Below are 26,778 nucleotides of genomic sequence, written 5' to 3' on the forward strand. Positions count from 1 at the left end.
CAAAGTAAATCTGTCTCAAGGAGACAGGAGATAACCTTGAATTGGGATGAAGATAAAGAATATACTTGGGAGATACAAGGGCAGACATTCCAGGCAGAGGGGACAGTTTGGGACAGTACAGTCAAAAACATGGCATTGTCTGGAAATCAGGAGGTGACTGAGTATGATTTGCACATAGGATGGCATGGGGGAGGATATGAAATTACACAGTATGAAAGACCTTACATGCTCTACATAAGAGTTTCAGCTTTTTCTTCTGTCATTATTTTCCATGGTGTGTTATGTGTACCACAGGTGGCACACATGATTTTTTGGTATTTCTTACACTTACGAAATTTATTTCATTTTAATAGTTATATGTCATCAAAAAAACTAACACTTATAACTTGTGATTTTTATGGATATTACAATGTGCCTTTCAACAAATCAGTTTCCTCAAAATTAAAAGTAAAAATGATATGCATGTAAAGTAAAAACCCAGAAACTGGGAAAATCTCTTAAGTGGTAGGGAATCATTGAAGGCTTTAAACAGAACATAGACCTGATTAAATATGTATATTATATAAGAAGATAGTTAGGTGCTATTGTTTTGTTGTAGTTGTTTTTGTAGCGGTGTAGCTGACAGATGATGACAATCTAAACCAGGGCAGAGGGGAAAATTATAATATTTAGGAGACAGCACGCACAGGGTTTGGTGATTAACAGGTGGTTGGTTCTGGAGGTTGAGGGAAAAGGGTAGATCTTAGGAACTCCTCCTAGGTTTCTGACTTGGTTAGCTGGGGGGGTTCGGAGTGAAATTCGTGGAAATGAAGAACGTTGAAGGAAGAGGAGTATATTCTGTTTGAAGTGCCTGAGAGAGATGTTTAATCCTGAGTTGACTATCAATCTGTAGCACAAGATTCTGGTAGGTAAGTAGTAAAATCTTAGGACTTTACACCTAGGAGAAGTGTAAAGTAAGGAGCTAGAAGCAAGAAAGGAGCACAGGGTAGGGAGTGGGCGCAGGCAGTGGAAGAGGGGTCTTCAAAGGAAATAAAGGAAGGCAAAATTCAGTAGAATGATGTCACTACAACCAAGGAAGCTGGGTAGTTGCAAGGAGAAGGGAATAGTAATCAGCTAAAATGATGCTTGAAAGGTAGTTACCCCGGGGGAAAGCAGGAAGGGACCAGGATTAGGGCAGATGAACAAAAGGGACTATAGACTTCAGCCTTAATTTGTTTAATTTTTTAATTTTACGAAAAGAATGTATTCATAAAAGTAATGTATTAAACACGATTTAAGTGTTCAATTGGGTTTGGCATTTAGAATACTGATTTTGAGAGCACTTTCAGTGAAATGGTAGAGAAAAAAGCTAGCTAGTTAGCAGGTAGGTCGAACTGTCAGTGAATGGTTTGGAAGTGGAGCATGTAAGATCGTCCTTTATTAAAGTTGCTTTTTTTTTGTTTATGCTGGCGAAATCAATGAACCAAGGGTCATTTGTTAAAGAGAATTCTAACTTACCGCTGTTAACCTTTTGTGGAGTCTACCATCTGTTACATAAAAGGGGATAGAAAGTCAAAAGGATGAGTGCGGCTTAACCTTTGAATAATCTGAGTATGAATTACCTCTCATTTACATTTACCTTCCCACTTGCAATCTTCTTGTGACCCATGTTCTTGGACCCAAACATTAAATGGGTCCCTCATGTAGGACAGGCACTATTGTACTTGATGTCTGTATATTAGTCCTTTCTCTGTATGTCCTAATGCACAGTGTCAGTGAAGAGAATATTTTCTTTGTCCTTGGGTAAATACACACTTAGTTCTTTCATCTATTAAATGGAAAGTGTTGCCCATTTTAAGATTGTGAGGCTTAAAAGATAACAAAGAAGCATCTAGGCTTGAGCCTAGCACTCTATAGATGCTTCTTAAAAGTGTTGCTTTGTTGCCTCCTACTACCTTCTCTGCCTTTTCCATTAAGTGACTGTCTTTTTTTTTTTTAATTATTTATTTATGTCTTTGGTTGCGTTGGGTCTTCGTTGCTGTATGCAGGCTTTCTCTGCGTTGTTGCAGTGCGTGAGCTTCTCATTGTAGTGGCTTCTCTTGTTGCGGAGCACGGGCTTCACACGCACGGGCTCAGTAGTTGTGGCGCAAGGGCTTAGTTGCTCCGCAGTATGTGGGATCTTCCTGGGCCAGGGATCAAACCCATGTTCCCTGAACTGGCACAGGGATTCTTAACCACTGTGCCACCAGGGAAGTCCCAAAGTGACTGTCTTAACCAGCTCTTATGATAGTAGAATCCTTCATGTCATAAACTACATTTTTAGGACTTCAAATACTGTGTGTGAAGCAAATATCAGTATGAGTAAATCAAAACCTATCAGTAATTTCAAAATCCTACAGTAAAAAGTAAATACATAAATAAGTGCATCATCATGGTTAGCAAAAAATAAAGTATGAATTTTGTGAACCATACAGTAATTTTATGTTATTTAACCTGGAATATGTTTTGGCAGTTTCTGTGATATCTCCTTGCTTTTTCCTTATGTAGCCAAGAGGAACTTAAATTATAAATTTTTATTTATTTTCTACCATTACTGTGATCATTAGTATCACAAAAGTAGCAGCACCATGCAGAGTTAACACATAAGCTGTGGAGTGAACAAAGTTTTTGCAGTATTACCTTGGGAAAGTTACTTAACCAGTCTGAGCTTCTGTTTCCTCATTTGTAAAAATATACTCATCTCTTAGGGTTGTTGTGAGAATTAATACATATAATACATATAAAATGTTTAGTACAGTGCCTGGCACATAATATGCATTTGATAAATATTAGATGCTGGGGCTTCCCTGGTGGCGCAGTGGTTGAGAATCTGCCTGCTAATGCAGGGGACACGGGTTCGAGCCCTGGTCTGGGAGGATCCCACATGCTGCAGAGCAACTAGGCCCATGAGCCACAACTACTGAGCTTGCGCGTCTGGAGCTTGTGCTCCGCAACAAGAGAGGCCGCCATAGTGAGAGGCCCGCGCACCCCGATGAAGAGTGGCCCCCACTTGCCACAACTAGAGAAAGCCCTCGCACAGAAACGAAGACCCAACACAGCCAAAAAAAAAAAAAGAAAATATATTAGATGTTGCTTCTGGTTTTGTTGTTTCTATTTGCTGTGGGACTTTTGGCAATTACCTCTCTAAGCTTCAGTTTCTTCATCTGTAAAGTATCTACATCATTCGCTACTATAAGGATGAATAGACATGATGTATAAAAGGGCAAAGAGGCCCTGTAGATGTTAACTTGTGTTATGACTGCTCTGACTAGCATTAGCGATAGAAGAAGGTGGTACTGCTAACAATACTATAAAATTCTCAGTTCCATAAATTAGAATGTGAAAATTAGCAATAGTTAGTTCTCAGTAACAAAATAATTAAGAAAATTGCACATTTTTTCTTCATTAAATCCCATACCTTTTACTTTTCAGACAGTACTACAAGAAGTGATTGAAGATGGCTCAAAATATGGATTAAAAAGTGAACTTTTTTCTGGCCTTCCCCAGAAGAAGATCGTGGTTGAGTTCAGGTGAGTGCCTACCCATCATACGTGTTGGTTAATCAACTGGCTGGGCAGGTGAGTGTTTTACTGTTTTCATCTGGGATCTCACAGAATTACACATGGAAAAATTAAAAATTAGTTAGATTATATTATTTCCTTAAAATCACAGTGAGTTGATCATTAAACCATGAATAAAAATTTTGGACTTTAATCAAAGTACCTACTGATTATTATGTTTCTTTTTTAATTATGTATTAACAGTTTTGTGGGTTTTTTTTTTTTTTGGAAGATCTCGTTCTTCCTTTTAGTAGACTCCTAAAGCACAGATAATGGTTACTATCATATTAAGAATTTCAGAGTAATGTGATTATCAGAGAACAAGCTTTGTTGTGTTTGTAATGTATGTATATATATTTTTAGCTTTATTGAGGTATAATTGACAAATAAAATTGTAAGATAAAGTGTACAACATAATGATTTGATATATGTATACATTGTGAGAGGATTTCCCCCTTTGAGTTAGTAAATACATCTATCACCTCACATATTTACTTTTTGTGTATGTGTGTGAGAACATTTGTTCTACTTGCTTAGCAAATTTCAATTATACAATACAGTGTTATCAACCATAGTCACTTTGTTATACATTAGGTCCTCAGAACTTATTCGTCTTACAGCTGAACGTTTGCACCCTTTTACCAACCTCTCCTTATTTCCCCCAGCCTCCAGCCCCAGACAAGCACTTCTCCAGTCTCTGTTTCTGGGAGTTTGACTTTTTAGTCTTTAGATCCCACATATAAGTGATACCATGCAGTATTTGTCTTTCTCTGTCTGGCTCATTTTACTTAGCTTAATGCCCTACAGTTTCATCCATGTTGTTGCAAATGACAGAATTTCCTTCATTTTTAAGGCTAAATAATATTCCATTATGTATACATACCACATTTTCTTTATCCATTCATCTACTGATGGACACCTAGGTTGTTTCCATACCTTGGCTATTGTGAATAATGCTGCAGTGAACATGGGAGTACAGATTTCTCTTCAAGATAATTTGTTTCCTTTGGATATATACCCAGAAGTGGGATTGCTGGATCATGGAAAAGATTGTTTTTAAATTACTGGTTTTTATACTCAAATTATCCCAAATTAGGCTCCTTTATTCTCTTTGCATGTCCCCTTAAGCCTTGCTGTACTTTTCTTTTTGGCATAAGATGTTCCAGCCTTACTCAGACCTGGAATTGTCCATGTCCCCCAAGAAGTCCTGGTTCCTTTTTGTGAGGGAGGTATGTAGAAGCCAAGTTCTGGACTGTAGGAGTGCTTATTACTACTGGAACTCAATTTTTACTGATGTTACCAATTCGAATCCAACATCACAAGGTCTATTACATGTAATGCGTATTATTTAAAATTACCAAAGAAATAGCCTGACGTTTTAATGTGCCTCTAAATAGTCTTCATGATAACTTTCTTATATGCCATCAACAAAACCATCTAATCTATGACTTGCTTTTAGGTAACCAAAAGAGAAGAGGGGTCACTTTCAGGGTACAGCTGACAGGATGACAGCTCTTGAACATTGTTAGAGATATTGTATTTGCCTTCCTAACAGCCAAGGAAGAGCTTCGATGAGCTGTTTTCCCACTTAGAAAGATAGAACTTGCTAGAGCCTTTGTCTTAAGTATATGTTTTTGTGGAAGATTTTTAAAAATTGACATGGCAGATATTATTTCAAGTTTTCTAACTCATTATTATAATTTATGATGATAACTTAGTTAAACTTAGTTATAATTAGTACCTGGGGTAATCAGAGGTGAATGGGTTTTATGGATTCCACATTTGCACTGTCTCTGCCGCTCAGTCATGTTCTTAGAAAAAGCAGACCCTCTAAGACTGGGTAAACTCATCTGTTTATGATAAGGACTGATTGTTGAGTAAGCTAACCATTTTATGGAGCAGATATATATTATGAATAAATCTTATGCTACCGGTGTGCTCCAATCAAGATATTTAAAGTTTAGTGTAAACGTTGTTGCATCAAAAGAACAGAGAGGGACTTCTGCAGTCATCCTCACCCCAGAGAGGAACTACACTAAGGCCATCCCCCAAGGAAAGTTGCTGTCATTTCAGTCATCTCTTACATAACAAGCCACTACAAAACTTGATACAGGGATTGGCAAACTTTAGCCCATGGGCAAAATCCAGCCTGCCATGTTTTTGTAAATAAAGTTTTATTGGAATACAGGCTTGCACATTCATTTACATATTGTCACAGTGGCTACTTTCATACTCTAATGGCAGTTGAGTACAGTAGAGTTGAATAATTGAGATAGAGACCAGATGGCCTAAAATATTTACTATCTGGCTCTTTAAGAAAAAGTTTGCCACACTCCTGATTAGTGTCTTAAAACAACAACCACTTTAATGTTCATGACTCTGTAGACCAGGAAATCAGGGAGGACATAGCCTAATGATTCTTTTACTTGCCTGTGGTCACTTATGCAACTCTGGTCATCTAGACATTATACTAGGGCTAGAAATCCGGGTGGCTCATTTACTTGTCTGGCATCTCACCTGAGGGCTGGCCAGGCATCTCTCTCTCTGCATGCTCCAACAAAATAGCCAGACCTCTTTACAGAGGTGCTCAGGGCTCCAAGATAGTAAAATATCTGGTTTTGTAACAGCCACATCATCACTTCTGTCCCTGTCAAAGCAAGTCACAAGATCATCCCTGATTCAGAGCAAGGGAGTAGATTACAACTCTTAATGGAGAGTGGCAAAGAGTTTGTAGCCACCTTTAATTCTTTTCATTCATGTCTATACAGTGATGCCCACCTTTAATTCTTTTCATTCATGTCTTTACAGTGATGCAGGACACATACCCTTCTCTGGGGAGGTACTTCAGTACTTGTACACTCCTTGCTCTTACCTAACCAACAGCAAAGGAAAATCAGTAGCAAAGTAGAATAATATATGTTACTACACATTCACCCTTGAAATAGTGCCATCACAAGTTTCTTGAAACATGAACACGTGAAAAGTTGCCACCAGTGCTCACTTTTAATGCCTTCTTCTCAACGTTCACTTCCCCTTCACCATCCCTTCTCCCCAGCCAAGCTCAAAATACCAAGACCGTAGTCTTTCTTGCTCACTGATTCTTTGGCTTTTCTCCAAAGTTTGTGTTTCCCATATAATGCTCTTTTTTGTTTATGCTTATGTCTAAAAATAACATGTTCTATTTGAGTTGTAGTCTATAGGCTTTTTGAAGGGCAGTTTATTTGCTTATGGATTTGCCTCTCTCAACGTTTTTCTAAAACAGTTAAGGAAAGCTGGAACTTAAATGAGCATCTGAATGCTGATGAAAGCAGAGTCCATTTCCCAGCAGCCATCTTTGCTCTCTGTTATTTTTCATCTGGCATTGCCGTGGGACCATAGCTGCTTTCTCCCTTAGAAGTTTTCCAGTTGCTGTGGCGCTTATCATTGTGGTTTCAAAGTAGAGACAAACAGGTAGAGGAGAGGGTAAAAACTGATAGAAAACATTGTTCTTGAATTTGTCCTGAAAATGAGAGAGGTGGGAGGAGAGAATTTCTGTAACTACATAGTTTCTCTAATAGACCAGGCAACTTTCCCCTCAAAGCAAGAGATAGAATCACTGTGTTCAAGAAACTTGCCCCTTATATTGAGATGATGATGGTGGTGATAGGTCAAGGAACCTGCTCATAGTCACAGAGCTAACTCTGAATCCTGTATCCTTAACCTTTCCTGCCTCCCTGATATATTGATATGTGGCTGGTTTCCCTATATTTTGTCTGATCCAGGAGCAGTGTGATAAAGTGCCAGCGCAGATGACTGTTCCCCCTGGGCTTGGGCTCCACGTGGTAGGTAGAGTAAGAATTGAAGCTGACTACTGTTGCCTCTCTCCTCTCTACAGTCAGCCTTTCCTATTTTGTTCAAATCAAATCTGCAGGAGCACAGTCCGCAGTGGTAGCCTTTCCTCTTCTTTCGTCAACACAATCTTCCCCACTCCCTGCTGTTCCCCAGTGTGAAGTGTTCTCAAAAAACAAATTGAGGACCTCTGGTAATATGGAAGTCCAGGAGATCAGGGTACCAATTTTCACTTAGTAACTGATTCAGTCATCTTGGATGGGACAGTTTATTTCTCTAGTGTCTTTTCTTGTATGGAAAATAAGAGTAATATTATCTCTTTTCTTACAAGATTGAGGAAATTACATGAAAGATTTTTTTTTTAATTTCCAGTAAAGTGTCCAAATTGTATTCATAGTAGTTACTTTGATTGCCAAAGGAATTGAATTTGTATTTTCCATATCATTGTATTCCCTTCAGAGCAGGAATGTAGAGAATGGCAAATTGATGATTTCAAGGGAGGTTTTGTGAAGCCCTAGATAGACTCAGTTCTTCTAATTCTAAAGAAAAAGTACAAAAGCTATGGCCAACAGGCACATGAAAAGATGCTCAGCATGGGGGACTTCCCTGATGGCACAGTGGTTAAGAATCCGCCTGCCAATACAGGGGACATGGGTTCGAGCCCTGGTCCTGGAAGATCCCACGTGCCACAGAGCAACTAAGCCCGTGCGCCACAACTACTGAGCCTGCGCTCTAGAGCCCGCAAGCCACAACTACTGAGCCTGAGAGCCACAACTACTGAAGCCCGTGTGCCTAGAGCCCGTGCTCGCAACAAGAGAAGCCACCGCAGTGAGAAGCCCGCACACAGCAATGAAGAGTAGCCCCCGCTCGCCACAACTAGAGAAAGCCCGTGCACAGCAACAAAGACCCAATGCAGCCATAAATAAATAAATTTATTTTTTAAAAAAAAGCTCAACATGGCTAATCATCAGAGAAATGCAAATCAAAACCACAGGGAGATATCACCTCACACCTCAGAACGGGTATCATCAGAAAGACCACAAATAACAAATGTTGGCAAAAATGTGAGAAAAGGGAAACCTCGTGCACTGTTGGTGAGAATGTAAATTGATGCAGCCACTGTGGAAAACAGTATGGAGGTTCCTCAAAAAGCTAAAAATGGAGCTACCATGTGATCCAGCAATATCACTCCTGGGTATACATCTGAAGAAAATGAAAACACTAATTCGAAAAGATACATGCACCCCAATGTTCATAGCAGCATTATTGAACTAGGCAAGATATGGAAGTAGGCAAGATATGGAAGCAGCCTAAGTATTATCAACAGATGACTGGATAAAGCAGACACACGTGCGTGCACGCACACACACAATGGAATACTACTCAGCCATAAAAAGAATGAAATTTTGCCATTTACAGCAACATGGATGGACTTGGAGGGCATTGTGCTAAGTGAAATAAGTCAGACAGAAAAAGACAAGTACTGTATGTTATTATTTATATGTGGAACCTAAAACATAGACTAATGAATATAACAAAAAAGAAACAGACTCACAGATATAGAGCACAAACTTGTGTTTACCAGTGGGGAGAGGGAAGTGGGGAGGGGCAAGGTAGAGGTAGGGGAGTAAGACATACAAACTACGATGGATAAAATAAGATACAAGGATATATTGTACAGCACAGGGACTATAGCCAACATTTTATAATAACTATAAATGGAGTATAATCTTTCAAAGTTGTGATTCACTGTTGTATGCCTGGAACTTCTATAATGTAAGTCAACTATACTCAGTTTTTTAAAACAATGCAAAAGCTATGAGAAAGCTTTTTTATTATTATTAGGCAGATAATATAAATACCTAGTTTTTAAAAATTCAAAGATTACAGACGGGTATTCAGTAAGAAGGATGTGTACTCCCTAACCTAGTTTCCCAGTTCTCTCCATACAGGCATTCACCAATACCAGTTTCTTGCTTACCCACCTAGAGATATTCTTTGCATTTGTAAACAGATCACACACATTATATGCTGTTCTTTTCCTTGCTTTTTTCTTCAAACAATGTAGCTTATATTCCTCTAATATCAGTACATCCAGGGCTGGCTTATTTTTATTGTTTCATAGTATTCTGTTGTCTGGAGATTTTTTTAATCATCTTTATTGAGGTATAATTACATACAGTACAATACAGTTCACCATATTTCAACATGTAATTTGATGAGTTTTGTCACAGATGTCCAGGTCTCATCACCACCACTGCGATTAGGATATCTAACAGTTTCTCTTTTTTTTTAACCTTCATCTGTATTACTCTCTTTTATTCTGCTTACTTTGGATTTGGTTTGAGCCTCCCTTTCTAGTTTCTTATAGGAGAGCCTTAGGTCATTGATTTGAAACCTTTCTTCTTTTGTAATATAAACATTTCATGGTATAGATTGTTCTGCTTTAGCTACATCTCCCGAATTGCTAGTAAGGCAGTCCTAAGGGTCACCCTGTTGGCTGATGTTCTCATAGGGATCACAGTCCTTCACTGTCCTGTTGTTTAGTTTCATAAAACCAGTGTTTTATATATCTTTCTTGTTTGCTGGTTGTTTTAACCCTATTGAAGAACATTTGCTTTCTTTCTAAATAATGATAAAATGAGTATCCTTATAGTTTCATGACTTCACAATTGTGCACAGGTATCTGTAGGATCAAGTTTTTAAATGGTAATACCCTTAAAAGGGGAAATATTGATAACAAGGCTTTGGAGACAGACCAAGATTAAGCTCTGTTTTTACCACTTTTCTTTTTTAATATAAATTTATTTATTTTTATTTCTGGTGCATTGGGTCTTCTTCGCTGCACGCGGGCTTTCTCTAGTTGCAGTGAGTGGGAGCTACTCTTGGTTGGGGTGCACAGGCTTCTCATTGCGGTGGCTTCTCTTGTTGCAGAGCACGGGCTCTAGGCACCTCAGCTTCAGTAGTTGTGGCATGCAGCCTCTAGAGCTCAGGCTCAGTAGCTGTGGCGCATGGGCTTAGTTGCTCCATGGCATGTGATGTCTTCCTGGACCAGGGATCTAACCTGTGTCCCCTGAATTGGCAGGAGGTTTCTTAACCACTGTGCCACCAGGGAAGTCCCTTTACCAATTTTAACCAGCTGTGTTCTAGTTAATATATCTTTTTTTAATATTGAAAAACTTACGAAATTTTCAAACATACACAAAATAGAGGAAAGGTATGTTAAGTCCCATAGGCTCATCACCCAGGTTCAAGAGTCCTCAAGATATTGCCAAATTTGCTTCATTATCTTTTTTCCTTTTTGTATCTCAAGTCCCTCATCACAAATATGAGAGTACCTTACATCACAGCTCTTCTGAGCATTAAGTGAATTAATGCATGTAAAGTATGTCAAACTGTGCCTGTCAGATAGTGTGCTCTAGAAGCATTTGCTATTGTTAAATTATTGATTACAACTTCTCAACCACCAAGAGTAATAAATGTGTTGCTTGAGAATTTGGAGTGGTAAATCCTATTTCTGGTTATCCTGGGAAGCTTTATATATAAATAGTTCTATATTTTTGTTTTAATTTCTGATACAATAAATATTGATAGATATTATTCATATAAACAAAATTTCTTTGGGGTCCCCAGTAATTTTTAAGAAGTTAAAGAACTGAGAAGTAGTGCACTAAACTTAATTTCTAATAATGTACATTGTTTGTATCACAACATATCTCTGAATTTCCTCATCTTTTTATCAGTCCTCAAATGTACCTGCTTCCTAAGTGTGCCACTTCTGCGTATGTTATGTGACTACCTCATGAGTCAGAGGATCAATTTCACTAAGGATGGTTCTTTCTGAGATCTAATTTATCTTTGCTCTAAATGTCTAATCTTTAGCTATCTTTGCCCTAAATTACCAAAGGCTTTAGTCCACAATTGTATTAAACTATGGAGCTATGACCTAGTTCATTTTAGAACTCTTGTTCTTAGAACAGAAAAAGTAAACTTTTGCAATTATCTTGCAGTTCACCTAATGTTGCCAAAAAATTTCATGTTGGACATTTGCGTTCTACCATCATAGGTAAGTGTCATTTGTTTCACAGAAAATACTGAGCATGCCTTTCAGGGCTGTATTTGGTGATACAGTCTAATGGTTTAAGGCTTAAGTAACAAAAGGACAAAAAACAAAGAAGTTGAAATTTATTATGAGCTTAATGCTAATTAAATATCACCAAAAAAATGGAAAAAATTGGTTTAGAAATAGCAAAAAGAATTTGTTTCAAAACCAAAAGATTAACTCAGAAACCAGGTTTAACTGGTATGTATGTTTTGATTTTAACTTGTTAAAAATATGTATGCATATGAAGAAGAAAAAGATGCTGAAATGAAAATAGTTATATGGGATTGATAGTCATCCTCCCAATTTTTTTGTTCATATTTGTTATATAAAAGAAACTCAGTCATGTGAGTACTAACTGGAGTTTTCAAGACTGAAAATTGAAACAAGACTATCCTAATAAAGAGAAATTACTATAGTGTTGTACTTCTTGGCTGTAATGCTTCAGTGTATAATAGGCTTATGGTTTCCATTTACTTAAAGCATGACATTGTGTAGCAGCCCAATCTTAAAGCTGCAGTTAGAATTGTATAATATTAGAATTGGAAGGGATTTTGGAGTTTATCTCATGTAATCTGTCTTCCAGTATAGAAATCTGTCTTTTGCATGCTTACAAGAAAGTCATTTATTCCGTACTGGAATACTTTAAAGACTTGGAGAAATCAGTATTTGTGGCATAGATTGTTACGGCACTAGTCAGCTCTCATTGTTACAAAGTTCTCAAGCAGCATTTTAAGAGAGGAAATGACAGGACTTGATGAAAAAGAATATAAGAAATACAATGTATAAGAAAAGCTGTTGTCTTACATGAGTAAGTCAAAAGCATAGGGTTGAACATGATAGTTGTTTGACAGTTGATAAGGGAAATATTTGAACCAGGAAGAGATAATTATTGAAACTTACCATGTTAAGTGTTTTCATGTATTATCTCAACTAGTTTCACAATAGCCCAGTTTATTAAGTACTGCTGATTATAGATGAGGAAACTCAGATACCAAAAGTAACTTTCCCGAAATCACACAGCTAGTAAGTATTGCAGCCAGGATTTGAAATTAGGCAGTCTAATTCCAAAAGCCTAGGTTCAGACATTTAGTTGGACTTATAAGATACTAAGGTGCTAAGAAAAATAGGAATATAGTCTGAGTACCAGCTGCAAAAGGTGAATCCTGTTGCTGAGACCATATACCTTGGGAAAATCTAAGAAGTAGGGAAACTGGAGAAGTAGCTGCAGTACTTTGTCAGCTGTGCATATTGGCGAGGGGTTATTTGCAGAAAACTAGATCCACTCTAGTAAAAGCAGGAAGGAATTTACTATGGGATATCGAATAGTTTGCAAAGTTGTTGGGAGTGCTGAAGAAGCTTTGGATTAAGCTGACATAGATGACTCACAAAACTATACCATAGAACTTGATCATCAAGGGAGCTTCTGCCTTTTCTGCGATCACTGCCACTGCCACAGTCAGGAAACTACCACTACTCCTGCCATGCCTTCTAGAATTCAAACTAGCAAAAGAGGCCACCCATACCCTATCTTTCACTTCCCTTGGAGGTCAGATGACAGGACACTAGGACCTCTAATAGTGATGCCACTAAAAAACAAAGTCTCCGCTACTGTGCTTGTCAGAAAAAATAAAGGTAGCTCCCTTTCCACCTCATTTCTGCCTTCTAGATCACGTACAAAGTGTGTCAGATTGCCCAAACCTAAATGACTTCTGGAACCCTAACTGCCAGAGATTCTGGGGAGTGTTATTTTTAGCTTTCCAGCCTCTGCAGTATGTGAGGGCACACTAGAAGGAGAGTGGAATAGAGGTCAAATGTCAAACCAGCATCAGCAGTACAGGAAGGTGGAGGCCTTGGACTGCTATGTGCTGTTAGTTAGGGAGCAACATGAGAGGATGGACTTCGTGATGGAAAGAAGGTGGAATGGGCTACTTAGAAAAAGAAAAATTGGTATGGCTAGGTTCTTTAGGACATAGCCAAATTATATATTTCTTTTTTAACTACTGAGATTCTGTTATTTTCTGTCCTTGGAATTGACTTGGAATCGCAATTACTTGAACATGTGTTCCTAACCCCCATTAATGTTGTTGAAAATTGTGAGATTCTTTAGAATAACTACCTCCTCCAAAATAATTCCTTACTCCCTTTCCATAAGGTAGATGAAAACACAATAATGAATGTTTTAGTAAAAAGAAATTGTTAGTAAATTTTGCCAAAAGAATTTTCTGTATTATGCTTTGATGTTAGAGAAGCACATGGTTCTTATACCAAAATGGATAATGAGAAACTGTGTATTTTATTGATTTACTAGGAAATTTTATAGCAAATCTCAAAGAAGCTTTAGGACATCAAGTAACAAGAATAAATTATCTTGGGGATTGGGGCATGCAGTTTGGTAAGTAAATCTGAGGCTTTATTTTTCATATCGTTAAGTTTAATTTCTTTTAATATCTCATTACTCAATCACCTGGACAGAATACAGGCTGAATTCCATTGGATGAAGTAGTGCCTCCTACCTGCTTTTTTCCCCTAATGGCTCTTTTGCATAAATCTTATATATTACTTATTAGAGTAATTCTCACCATACAAGTAAGTTTTTAGGAAGGAAGCTTCATAAAATCAGAACGAGACCTGATAAATACAGACTTTTTTGGTTTTATTAAAGAAAAGTAGCTTACATTGGTTAGTTAAACGTAGAAGTATGTATTAGGGAAAAAGTAAGCCTAGGTATACACCCTTCTCAACCACAGCCCTGCCATTTTTAAAACTAGTGAAGTCCAGCCTCCCTGGTCCATCCTACGTGAAATGTTGTACCCTGGGCCGGTGGTGTAAAGGAAGAACAAACTGGGATACTTTGGCTTCCCCTTAAATTGTACAAGTGGCAGAGGGAGGCGGTGAGGGTGAGGGTCAAAAAGCAAAGAGAGAAAGAGAAGAGTGTAGACCCAAACAGTTCAGTGCCACAGATTATCTCTAATGTCATGAGTTTACTCAGAACCATTCGTAGCTCATATACTGCAGTAATCAGAGTGTGGAAGGATGGGATAAATGAAGTTGCTGTGGTAGTGAAGGACTGGTAGCATGTGAAATGTGAACTTTTTATTAAAATCTCTGGCAGCTACCAGGTGCCTTTTAAGATTCAGCCCTAGTGTCACCTCTGAAAAGCATTCTGACAGCCAGACACACCCTTGCCCACTTTCTCACATCACCAAGTTCCTAGTACCCAGCTCTACTCAAATAGCTTCTCTCTTACTGAATTCTTTTGTGTGCTTCTCTCCTCTGCTAGGTGAAATGTTCCATGAAAGCATGGGCTGTGTCGTACTTATTTTTGTATCCATAGTGCTTGGCACTTAAGAGGCACTCAGAATAATGAATGAATCTGTCTTGGGAAGTATTTCACAATACTACTCCAAAAGAAAGGCTGCATAACATTTTAAAGCTTCTATAAAGTGCAGTGTGCACTGCCAGTTCTGAAGTTCACTGATACTATTATGTTCCATATCTAGTGAAATGAAATCAGTTTCCGGAAGACAGATTTATCGTGACCTTCTCTTATGAATATTATCCTTTCAGTTAGAATCCTTTTTAGACCCTAAAAAGGGTACAACTTGAACCTAACAGTGCCCTTACTATTCACTGTGGAGGAACAGAAAACATGCCCTGCATTTTATAAACCCACCTGCAGTTCACGGTGGTTTGGGCTCTAGGCTGAACAGTCAGAATTAATAGATGGCATCCTCTTTATATCAGTTTGGCCTATTCACGCATTTCACAGCCATTAGCAAATATGTGATTATGATATTCATTACATTTTAGCTGCAGGATTTTATTGTAGTGGTTTTTTCCTAAAGGACTACTATGGTTAATGATCTGTCAACATTTCCATTATAACCGTCATTGTTGAAGAGTTTTAATTTTGGCTGTTCAGCTATCCCCTATTAAAAGTTGGCAGACAGTTCCTAAGTACAGAATTAGTTTCTGAAAATGTATTAGGTTGAATGTTAAATGGAATTGGCCTTTACTTTTCCTATTTCTGTTTTTTAGAACACTCTTTCCACACCCTACTCCCAAGACCCTGAATCATAATCACATTTGCTTTTGCTTGAAAGTGAATAGTGCTGGTATATGTTTTAGTCATCCTTCTAGCTCCTGTCTAAGTCCCAAAGATTGTCTACCCCGTGTTTAGTAACATCCCACTTTCTGCTGAGCCTACATAGAAAAATGTACATCAACAAGGCCCAGTAGTGGCAATTGCTCCTTTAGATCTGAAGCTAGGTAACTGATACAGTTGTAGAAACAGATTAGTTTTTAAAGTAATTGCACTACCTGTAATTACTCTTGGCCCAGGCTGCATCTATCCTTTCATCCAAAATTGTGGTCATCTTTTAGCAAAATATATTAAGAGTATAAATATTCACAGTCCATACTAAGAATTTTCATTGTAGCTTACAAACCTCAATTATTATTTTTTTAAAAAAGGTTGAAATTAATACCTTCCCTGAACTCTGAACTTATCATCAAAGACTAAAAGAAAAAAAAAATTGGCAAATAAAAGACAATCAAAGCAGATCGGCCAGATCAAAGCATTATGTCTCTTGGTCACCTTGAATGGGAGAAGTAATCAGGGCTGTTTCAAGTTTTATCTTCAGTTATTTAAGAACTAATATTGTAACACTAAGCTAATCCTACCTTGTTTTATTTTCACACCTACAAGTTTAAAAAGTAAGATTTGAAAACACTTCCCATCAGTTTCTTTTCACAAATTTTGAGTGTCTAGTGCCTGGCATCACAATGTCCTTCCACAGAGTAGCTGCTCAATAAATGCTTGTTTTATTAGTGTCTTGTAGGGAGGTGTTGGGCACCGTTAGCATAAAGATAATTTAGTCCCAGGCTCTGCCTTGGATGAGCTCATAGTCTTTTGGTTTCTGTGGAACTAATTTCAGTGAGCTCTTCCATATATTGAATTTATGATTCAATATATTGAATTTGACTTGTGTCAGTTTATGAGGTAGCAGAACGTGATAGTGTGTGTTTTGCAATATTTTCAGGATGCATAATTATGAGAGTTTAATCTTTTTATAGAACTGTACCTGTTCCCTGCCATGACTGTTCTCCACTGTTCGATTGTATAATCTTTTCATTTACGGATTACTGTGCTAGGTCTTTTGGGAACTGGCTTCCAGCTGTTTGGCTATGAAGAAAAACTCCAGTCCAATCCTTTACAGCATCTCTTTGAAGTAAGTTGGCAAGAAACAATGTTTGAAAATGCTTCAGCTTCTTTTTTCAGAGTACAGTGCAGCTTCATAACATATTTTTAATCCCAGAGGTTTTAAAAAAAAAAACCAAAAAACTGTTCCTTAAAACAAGGACCCAAAACAATTGAAAATGTTGCTTATATTTTACTAGGGAGTTCCTTTCATTTTCAAATCCAGGTGTTTCTTTTATTAGTATTTTAGTTGATTTGGGACAGTATTTCTCCAGGTATAGAAACTTCTTAGCATAAACACACAGAATAACATATTCAGCATAGAACTCTTTCAGTTTTTATTAGTTATGTACTGCAGTTTTCTTCATGGTAATAAGTATAATTCATTTAACCTTGAGAAGACATGAGTGTATACTTCTTTGCTCTTGTTCTGATGCGGGGGAAGGCACACGTGTTTCTCTGAATTTGTGTGCACTTTTTTCATTTTTCTTTAAGCTCCTTTTCCTGCCTTTTGCCCAATGTGAACTTCTTTCTGTTTTACCTCATTTAGTCCGTTGGATACTCTGCTTTTCTGTCCTCAGTCCTTCCTGGAGTTCATTAATAAAGCCCTTCCTGTCCAATTAATCTCAAGGGATGTGTTTCCTTTTCATTGTCCCAGTTGTTATCTCTGCTGCTTCTGGGCCTGACAAGAAGGAACACAGATACTATGTCAGCCATGCTGGTGACATACGGGGGATCAGACTAAGAATGTGTATGAGGAAGAGCACTTGCCAAACAGTGTTTTACTTCTCTAGCCAGAGCCACAGAGAGCACTTCATTGTTTTCCTTTTTGTTAAATTGTTTTTCTCCTGCAGCTGGCTTTGTATCAATAGCTAAATTAACAAAACACGTTCTGATTCTCAAAGACCTTTAAAGGTGTGTGATTTCCTCCTGAGTCTTTGCCTTCACTCTCACTGTAAATGCCTACATTTTGATTTATACTATTAACCAAAAGATTTTTTTTTCTCTTTCCCATTAAGAGTTTTATTGATAGTCAAGAGTTTAAAAATTAATAATTCTTTACGGTCGTCTATAAAGCCTGCCACCTTAGTGCCTGGAATTTTTACTGTATTATTTTTTAAAACTTTGAATAATCGTGAGTATTTTTTACCACGAGGTTAGTGAACCTTTTGTCAGATCCAGGCCCCAGAGACAACCCATGGTGCAGGAAATACAAATACCCACTTGGAGACCTTCTGCCATTGAGAGAACATTTTTAAGAATTTAGAGTACAGTTTGACATATGAGAGTTACCACTCTCATCTTTCACCCACCCAACCTCAGAAGTTTTTAATTTAATCCTGTAAATAGTAAATCTTTGTTGCCCATAATGTTTTAAATATTCTAGTAAAATTTGTTCTTAAACTCCATAGAAACCTAAACATATGTTTCTTTCTATGCAGTTTAATACAGTGTCCTGCCCCTTGAGACTCATAAGTGGGAGATCACACATCTCTTTTAGAGGTTGTTAATTGATGGACACACAAAAGGAAGGAATAAGGGCAGGGGGTACTTTTATGAATAACTAGAAACTCAAGGCACATTGGTGTTGCTTTCATTCAGTGTTTTTTTGCCTAGTAGCTTCATAGTTGAGCAGTATTTATAGACAAAAGAGGGCAAGTCAAATACACCCACCTTGCTGTTTGTAATAGAAGATAGAAATCCATTTAGAGTACTTCTCTGCTCTCTTCCTCCTTCCTTTGCAGGATGGAGAAAATGCAGAGCCTAAAGTGGCAGCCTCTAGGTTATTTTTTTACTTTTATTTTTTTGCAGTACACGGGCCTCTCACTGTTGTGGCCTCTCCCGTTGCAGAGCAGAGGCTCCGGACGTGCAGGCTTAGCGGCCATGGCTCATGGGCCCAGCCGCTCCGCGGCATGTGGGATCTTCCTGGACCGGGGCACGAACCCGGTGTCCCCTGCATCGGCAGGCGGACTCTCAACCACTGCGCCACCAGGGAAGCCCCAGCCTCTAGGTTATTTTATCTTTGTGCTAATTTTTGCAGACCCAGGTGCATTTTAAAATTACAGCTATCACTGTAGATTACTTTCAACAACAACGTTTAGTATAAATGAGGAATTTTTTCCCTTTTTTTTTTGGAGCATTAAGCAAATATTAATAAATGATTTTACCCTGTTCCTAAACAGAAAACCTGAACCTTGGTCGAACCCATTTTTTTCCTTCTCAAGTTATACTTGGAGCTCTTTGAGTGGGAAGGACCTGTCTTCCTGATCTTTTATCTGCAACCTCACACACCGTGCCTTGCAGTAAATGCTTGAATGAATTTGCCCCTTCCATTTAAGTTGTGGCCTAAAGAAACCTATTGTATAGCTCCAAAGAAGGGCTAACTAACTATCATAGGACACCCTATTTATCATTGGTCAAAAATCTAACTTATTTTATTGTGCAGTTTACTGATGAAGAACCCAAGGGCCAGACCCAAGGTTCCAACACAGGCAGTTTGCCTCCAGAGTGTTCTGTGCACTGCACGGCACCGCCCCCCACTGGCATTATGGAATGCCTTTCTGAGCCATTCATTTCCACTGGTTGTAATTACTTACAAAGCATTTTCCTTTCTTTCATCCTTGAAGTGGTGTACCAAGGGCACAATTAGTAGTTTAGTTTTGGCAGTTTCAACCTTCTGGTGTATTTGTTTTGAATTTGGCTTCGGCCATCCAGGAGCGGATTTCGTGGCCTACATCCCTCTAAATTGCACCATGATCAGTATCCCCCCAGTTCTGGTTTCTTGGCCAGGTTAGAAATGATACTATATGGTAGTTTTAGCATTTCTTTTCTGTGATGAAAATACACCTACAGTCATTCCTTTGCTGCATTTTCATGTTTGTGCTATGCTTTATTACTGGTGTTTCTCTGCACCTGTAGTCATTCTTTTCCCAGGACATCTGGCCATGCTGTGCATAGACCTAGGACTTTTGTTAGCCAACATTTGAAACCTTTCCTTTAGTTGTTCTAATTTGTTGTCACAAAACGGGAAGTGGTTTTTAATAGTTCCTCCCCCCTGAATCGGCCGATGAGTTAAATAATATATTTGCTGTTTAAAATTCACACTATTGATTCAAAGAAAACATTTGTAGTAAGTTTTGGAATACTTATCAAAAAGGCTTTCCACTTGTATCTAAAAGTAATTTCTTACGATAAGTTAGTAAGTGTTAAATCTAAATCATGGGCATATGGGAGTCATCATTTACTCATATCTGTCTTAATAATTTTTAAAAGTAATTTCTCAGGGTTCCTCCTAGACGTAAACTACTTGAATGGACCTTGATAACACTGTGCCTTTAAGAATGTATAACCCAGCCACTTTTTCTGCTTTTGCTTTTTTGTTTTGGGGTTTTTTTTGCCCTAGAAGGTTTTAGAACTTGACTTATTGGTGTTGCATATTAATTTGGACTTTGCGAACTATAGAATTCCTCTGAAATATGAGCAGCCTCTCATAAGAGGTAAATATCATGCCAATAAAATATGCATTAGTCCTGTACCGTAGCACTGGCATTTTTAAAGTTTCAAAATGACCCCAATAGTATTTCATTATTTTTACCCTGCCCCTTTCTGAAAGGATTTGAGGTAATCACAGTGATGGGCGTTTAATAAAAAAGACATAGAAAGTCAGAGATGATGTATTACTAGGTAATAGTAGATAACAGACTTCACCCTGAGTTTCCCTATATCAGTAGCAAAAAAAAAAGTAATAAAAAGAAAATAGGGCAGGACCAAAGCAACCAACCTGATGCGTGATAATGTTTACTTCCGTTTTTTAAAATGTGGAGGAAGTGTCTATTCGTCAAGAGACCATGTGTTTTCTGGCTTTGGAATATCAAAACAACTTCTCAAAGTAATTCAAGACTAAATTGATTCTAGACATATATAGGATTATTTATGCAGTTAAAAATTCTTATTTTTTAAAGAATTGAATTCAAAAGATATTTGTTGGTTTAGGTCACTTTACTTTTTTCAGGAAAAATGACTTATGTTTGGTGTGGATTCTACTCATTATAACACTTACCTACAAGAAATAGCTTTTAAATTCTAAACCAAGATTGGAACGCAGCCATCACTTTTGTGAGCGGTGGGACTCAGCTTAAGTCAATGTTAGGGATTTCCCACCTCCCAGGTCACACAGAGGCTCTTATGTGCGTCCCAGGGTGGCCATGGAGGCCTTTTCTTGGCTTCAGTCCACATTGGTCTTGACTCACAGGCCCGGTACCCAAGCCTCTGCTTGTTTAACAGACTTCACCTGGAGGTCTTGCTGTGGCCCAGTTCCACAGGCCCAGAGACCAGCCTCCCTGTGTGGGGACACTGTGAACCATTGACCTCTGAGGGCCTGCTGCACCTGAGGGGCTGCTCAGCTTCTACTGTTCCCGGGAGTGTTTCCCTCAGCTCCTCCTCTGTCTAGGCAGCTCTCCTTTCCTCTCTCCCTGCAGCTTCTCTGCTTCACCATTGCTCTTGACCATCTTCCACAAAGCCATGTGCCTTTCTCCCTCACCCCTACTCCCCTGGGACAGCACTACAGTGTCCCATTGTCCTCTGAGTGTTCTTAGAGCAAGGATGGAAATACCAAGCAAGGCCAGAATACATGTTAAGAGCTCAGTCGTTATCTCACCCTACTGAAATGTATGAAAAACACTTTCTTCAGCATGAGGAAAGTATTAGGCACGAGTGCGTGGTAATCTACCAGTTAGTAATTATCACCCTTGGATAAAGGTGTAAGATACCATGGATGTTATTGTGTATGTACAGAGGATAAAAATAGGAGATTCTAAACATTAAAAGAAGGTGAAGGGATGGTAAAATGCTGTTTATATGCTGCTAATGATGTACTAATGTGAAATTTGGTAATTAATTACTTCAAATGAGTTATTTTTTTACCTAGGAAGTTTTGACTTTATTAGCTCTTTGATGTATTGATGTATTAAATTATAATTATATTAATTTGAATTTCTTTAATATTTCATTTAACATCAGGAATTGGTCTCAACCAGAGAAATTTCTGATCAATACATGAAACATGAAACTAAAAATGAGCTTGTTTGAATTATAATCATGAATTTGATACATGTTATTCTCTTAAAAATGAGATCAAAATTAAATGCATTCTAAGATAGAGGACAAATAAATATTCAGATAAAAGGGTCTTTAGTGTACAAGTTATGCTAACCATCCTTAGCAGTTACTCTCAGTTTTAAAGACAAAAATAACCAGGGATGGGGTTAGAGCCCTGCACTAAGGAATTCAGCTGTGACTATGTGGCTAATGGTATTCTAGAATCAAATTTAATAAGACTAAGAGGGAGTGAGAGCATTTTCTGCTACTTTTTCACACTTATTTCTTTACATTTGGGCAGATCATCCTGAGAGCTGATTATAAATCAATTAAATTAGAAATAAAATGTCATATGTTTTTTGGCAATCACTACATCTAGAATTAGTGTAAAGGAAGGATTAATATTCATTTCAGGAAGTCTCAGACATTTAGTGTACTCGCTAACAAATACAGCTGGCTTTTGCATTCTAGTAACTAAAAAGAAAAATTGTGTTTCCATCCTCAAAAACACTTTTCTTCAGCCACACTCTTATTTATCATATCCAAATTTAAAATTTCCTTTTTATTCCCTTTGAGTCTGGATCTAACCCCAAAAGGGAGCTGTCTTCAGAATGCATACTTTCCAAGCGTAGAGGGTTCATGGTAACTGTAGATTAAAAACTGTCTATAATGTCAGAAATGCAGAGTATAAAATTTACTTTGTGAAGGAAAACGCATTTCTTTTCTAAAACGTTGGTGAATGTTAACTATTAGTTTTATATAGTGCATTTACAAGCAGATTCTTAAGTGCTAATTAAGGCTCTTCTATTGTTTGATAGTATCAGTTGATTTTCAGTAATGTTTGGTTTATCACTAAAAATTGCTGCAATGCCAGGTTTCTTCAGGAATTAAGAAGGGCTTTTTGTTTTGTTTTAATTTTTAAATTTTAAGAAAGGGAAAAGATTCTGGTGATGTTTTTTTCTAAGAATATTCTTATCAATATTTTGAACGCTTATTAGATTTCTAAATGTTTGGCTGTTTGAGTTTAGGGTCCTAGATTAAAAAAAAAACTAATGGGCTTCCCTGATGGCGCAGTGGTTGAGAGTCCGCCTGCCGATTCAGGGGACACAGGTTCGTGCCCTGGTCCGGGAGGATCCCACATGCCGTGGAGCGGCTAGGCCCGTGGGCCATGGCCGCTGAGCCTGCGCGTCTGGAGCCTGTGCTCCGCAACAGGAGAGGCCACAACAGTGAGAGGCTCGCGTACCGCAAAAAATAATAATAATAAAAAAATAAAAAACGAATACCTTTCCTCTTCTGAAAATAAGGATATTTTTTGTATATTTGATTAGAAATTGAATACACACATGTACACACACGTGTATGTGAGAGAGAGCTGGAGAGAGATGGGCGAAGCGGGGAAAGATTAACTTTGAATCACAAGCCATTTATAGACACATGTATATCTTTACTCCTGTAGGCTGGACTATTACGCAGTTGTCAATGGATAGGTCATTCAAAGGTCAGGAAGTCTGACCTTTGCCTACATATCAACCTCGATTGGAGGTTGATATGTAGGCACCCCCTGTGTAGCATGTAGTAAAATTCCAAGCTCCCAGAAGGAAAGCAGGTGTTTGGCATAAACCATATTGTTTGCATAAACAGTTTAGGCACCGTGAGCCACTCTTATCAGTTAGCTTGGTGGGAACATTCTCAAAATTCAAGTTCCCAGATGCCAGCCAAGGGCTAACCTTGCATTTTAAGGATAACAGTTTCTAGGCCTGCTACGTTAACTCTTTTCTGCACAACTTTAAAGAGGGAAAAAAAAAGATTAGGTAGTTTTAACCTTTATCTAGGAGTACTGATTTATTTACTTCTGCCATTCCAATAATTAACATGAGCCATCTATACAAGGTGAGACATTTTTAGCTTGAGATAGATGTTTAATGCCCTGTCCCTTTTGTTGGTAGTATCTAGTGGGTAGAAGCCACATTATGGTTGTCCTAAAGTATTCTCCAGCAATAAAATCACTTTTTCTACCCAAATGCTGCTGCCATGATATTTTGATGATATTACTGTAAGAATTTAGAGGCCTCATGTTTTTTGGTAGTTTACTTGCCAATTTTTATTTCATGCTATTTTAATAGCTTTCTGGAAAAAAAGAGGAGGATAGTAAATTTATTCATGTTTCACCCTGGAAGTGAGTTACAACTTGTAAGTAAAATCTTTATAGTCCCTAATGCATAACTTCAATATTACTTGAGCTGTAGTGTTGATATTTTTATGTCATTTATTAATCTTGCATTTTAGAGACTGGAAAATGATTCTATGAACACTCAATCCTAGAACTGGAAGAGCCCTTAACAAGCCATCCAACTGCACTCCTCTCATTGGGTTGGGGCAGAACTAAGCGAGCCAGGACAGATGGTGCAAAAACACTCTGGAAGTGAGTGCTCCACACAGTTCTCAAGAGCCCAAGTTGGAGTATAATTAAGCTAACTATCCCAAAGCTCTTCCTAAATCACCTGGTTTTTTCTGGTCTTTGCAGATTTAGAGAACAGTTTAAAATTTTTTTCATTAAAACAATGGCTGAATCACCCTGTGGCCTTTTCTTTTCCAGATTGAACCATTCTACTAGCTTCAATCTTTTCTCAGAGAAGTTGCAGCAATAATTTCACTTTTTTTTTTTTTTTTTAAAGAATAATGCTAGCTTAGTCTAAACCAGGCATTCTTTTTTTTGGCTGCAGTGTGCGGCATGTCAGATCTTAGTTCCCAGACCAGGGATTGAACCTGCACTCCCTACAGTGCAAGTGCAGAGTCTTAACCACTGGACCACCAGGGAAGTCCCTATTTTTTTTTAATTTATTTATTATTTTTGGCTGTTGGGTCGTCGTTGCTGTCTGTAGTTGCAGCGAGCAGGGGCTACTCTTCATGAGGTGCGTGGGCTTCTCATCGCGGTGGTTTCTCTTGTTGGGAGCACGGGCTCTAGGCATGTGGGCTCAGTAGTTGTGGCTCGTGGGCTCTAGAGGACAGGCTTAGTAGTTGTGGTGCATGGGCTTAGTTGCTCCATGGCATGTGGGGTCTTCCCAGACCAGGGCTCGAACCCGTGTCCCCTGCATTGGCAGGCAGAGTCTTAACCACTGTGCCACCAGGGAAGTCCCTAACCAGGCATTCTTAACCTAAGGATCTGTGAACTTGGATGAGAAGAAAAAAGTACATATTATTTTCAGTAACCTCATTCAGAAATTTAGCACTTTCCTCTGTTACTATATCACAAATATTTTTTAAAATTTGAATAATTGTATTTCAATGTAATTATTTCCTTTATAATCCTATGTATTTTACTTTATGCATTTTGAAAAGGGGTTATTAGGGCTCACTAAGGTAAGGGTCCGTGGCAAAAAAAAAGAAAAGATAAAAAGGTTACACTCTGTGACGAGTGCACTTGTATAACCTTTAAATGAGAATTCTCCCGATTGTTTTGTTTTCTTCTTTTCCTTTTTGGAGATAACAGTGACTAGTATTGTACTTAATGTAATGTACTATTGTGCCTTTAGGTTTATGTACAAGTTAATAAAGAAGCAGCAGACGATAAAAATGTAGCAAAATCAGCACATGAGTTCTTCCAGCGATTGGAACTGGGCGACACGCAAGCACTTGCACTCTGGCAGAAATTTCGGGACTTGAGCATAGAAGAGTACATTCGGATTTACAAGGTGCCCGCCCACTCTCCTGTTCTCCTGTCATGTGGAGCTGCTCTTGACGGGTACTCCTGGGTAGGAGGATTGCTTCTGAAGTTCATATTTTAAGAACAGATTTGTCATTTGTCACTGAGTTGATAATTGGGACTCAGATATTGTTCTTTGGGCTGAAAGAGCTACAAAATAAAGCCTGTGAACTTCACAGGCTGAATGTGAAGTGACATTCTGATACTTCATTTCAGTTTGGCTTTTCTCTTCTCTCTCCTATCATTCCTTCACTTTTTCTTAATCATTTTTTCTTCTTTTGCTTCCTTAGGCATATATGTGATGGCTATAAATTTGTTTGTCTAAGAACATGTTGGGGGTGGGAGAAATATAACAGTGAATAAAGGAGATATAAGTTCTTTTTTTATGGACTTTACACTCCAGCATGGATACAGCAGATTAAACAAATTCAAGGCAGTGCAAATCCAACAAGAATATATACAGTCTGTTAGGTGGTGATGATGTATGGAGAAAAGTGAAGCAGGGGAGGGGGGGATCAGGGGTGCTGTCTGAAGAGAGTTTCAGCAAAGATCCCACATGGCTGCAGTAAGGAAGCAAGATGAAGAAAAGTGAGAGAGGAGGTTGGAGAGGTTGGAGAGTGGGGTGGGATGTAGGACATTTTCCAGGGCTGTCCAGTCTAGCTTCCTGCTGCAGTGGAAATGTTCTGGATCTCTGCTGCCCAATATGGTAGCCTCTGGCCACATGTGGCCGTTGAGCACTTGAAGTGTGAGTAGCGTAACTGAGAAAGTAAATCTTCAAGTTTCCTTAATTTGAATTTGAATAGCCATATGTGTCCAGCAACTCCCACATTGGACAGCACAGTACCACTGTGAGGGCTTGACCGTGCGGGGAACCGTTAGGAAGGTTTGAGTCACGGAGTGACTTGATTTCATTCTTATTTTCCCTATCTGTCTGACAGACTGTAGAACATCCTGTTTTGTCTTAGGGTAAGATAATAGGACACATGCGTAACTTTTTTCTTTTGTTTCCAAATCCTTTTAGCGTCTAGGAGTACACTTCGATGAATATTCAGGAGAATCATTTTATCGTGAAAAATCTCAAGAAGTCTTAAAGTTGCTGGACAGTAAAGGACTCCTACAGAAAACAATGTATGACCAGGTTACTATTCTTCAGAAAGTTATTCATTCTGCTTTGAAGTTGGTATTAACGTTTTCTCTCAGTAAGGAGAGCAGAATGTCGAGTGCAGCCTTGCATTTTTTTACAGGGCTTTTTGCTCTTCAGAGTACT

The 26,778-nt window shown here is 38.3% G+C and overlaps 1 protein-coding gene across 9 annotated transcripts in view; it reads left to right on the forward strand.

Annotated features, from left to right (window-relative positions):
- Positions 1-26,778, forward strand: part of RARS2 (arginyl-tRNA synthetase 2, mitochondrial) — a 90,878-nt gene that overhangs the window by 40,172 nt on the left and 23,928 nt on the right. For 5 of the 9 annotated variants that reach the window (XR_004352610.1, XM_032651853.1, XM_032651854.1 and 2 more), the window contains 6 exons: positions 3,451-3,548; positions 11,417-11,472; positions 13,820-13,903; positions 16,666-16,742; positions 25,342-25,500; positions 26,533-26,639. Coding sequence is in view for 8 of the 9 variants with exons in the window: in XM_032651853.1 (XP_032507744.1) it covers positions 3,451-3,548; positions 11,417-11,472; positions 13,820-13,903; positions 16,666-16,742; positions 25,342-25,500; positions 26,533-26,639 (581 nt within the window). In the remaining variant the exon portion in view is untranslated. Of the gene's footprint in view, positions 1-3,450; positions 3,549-7,339; positions 7,400-11,416; positions 11,473-13,819; positions 13,904-16,665; positions 16,743-25,341; positions 25,561-26,532; positions 26,640-26,778 lie in introns of all 9 variants that reach the window. The other 4 variants (XM_032651848.1, XM_032651852.1, XM_032651849.1 and 1 more) reach the window with 2 other exon arrangements.

This window comes from Phocoena sinus, chromosome 12 (assembly GCF_008692025.1).
Source record: "Phocoena sinus isolate mPhoSin1 chromosome 12, mPhoSin1.pri, whole genome shotgun sequence".
Lineage (NCBI taxonomy): Eukaryota > Metazoa > Chordata > Mammalia > Artiodactyla > Phocoenidae > Phocoena > Phocoena sinus.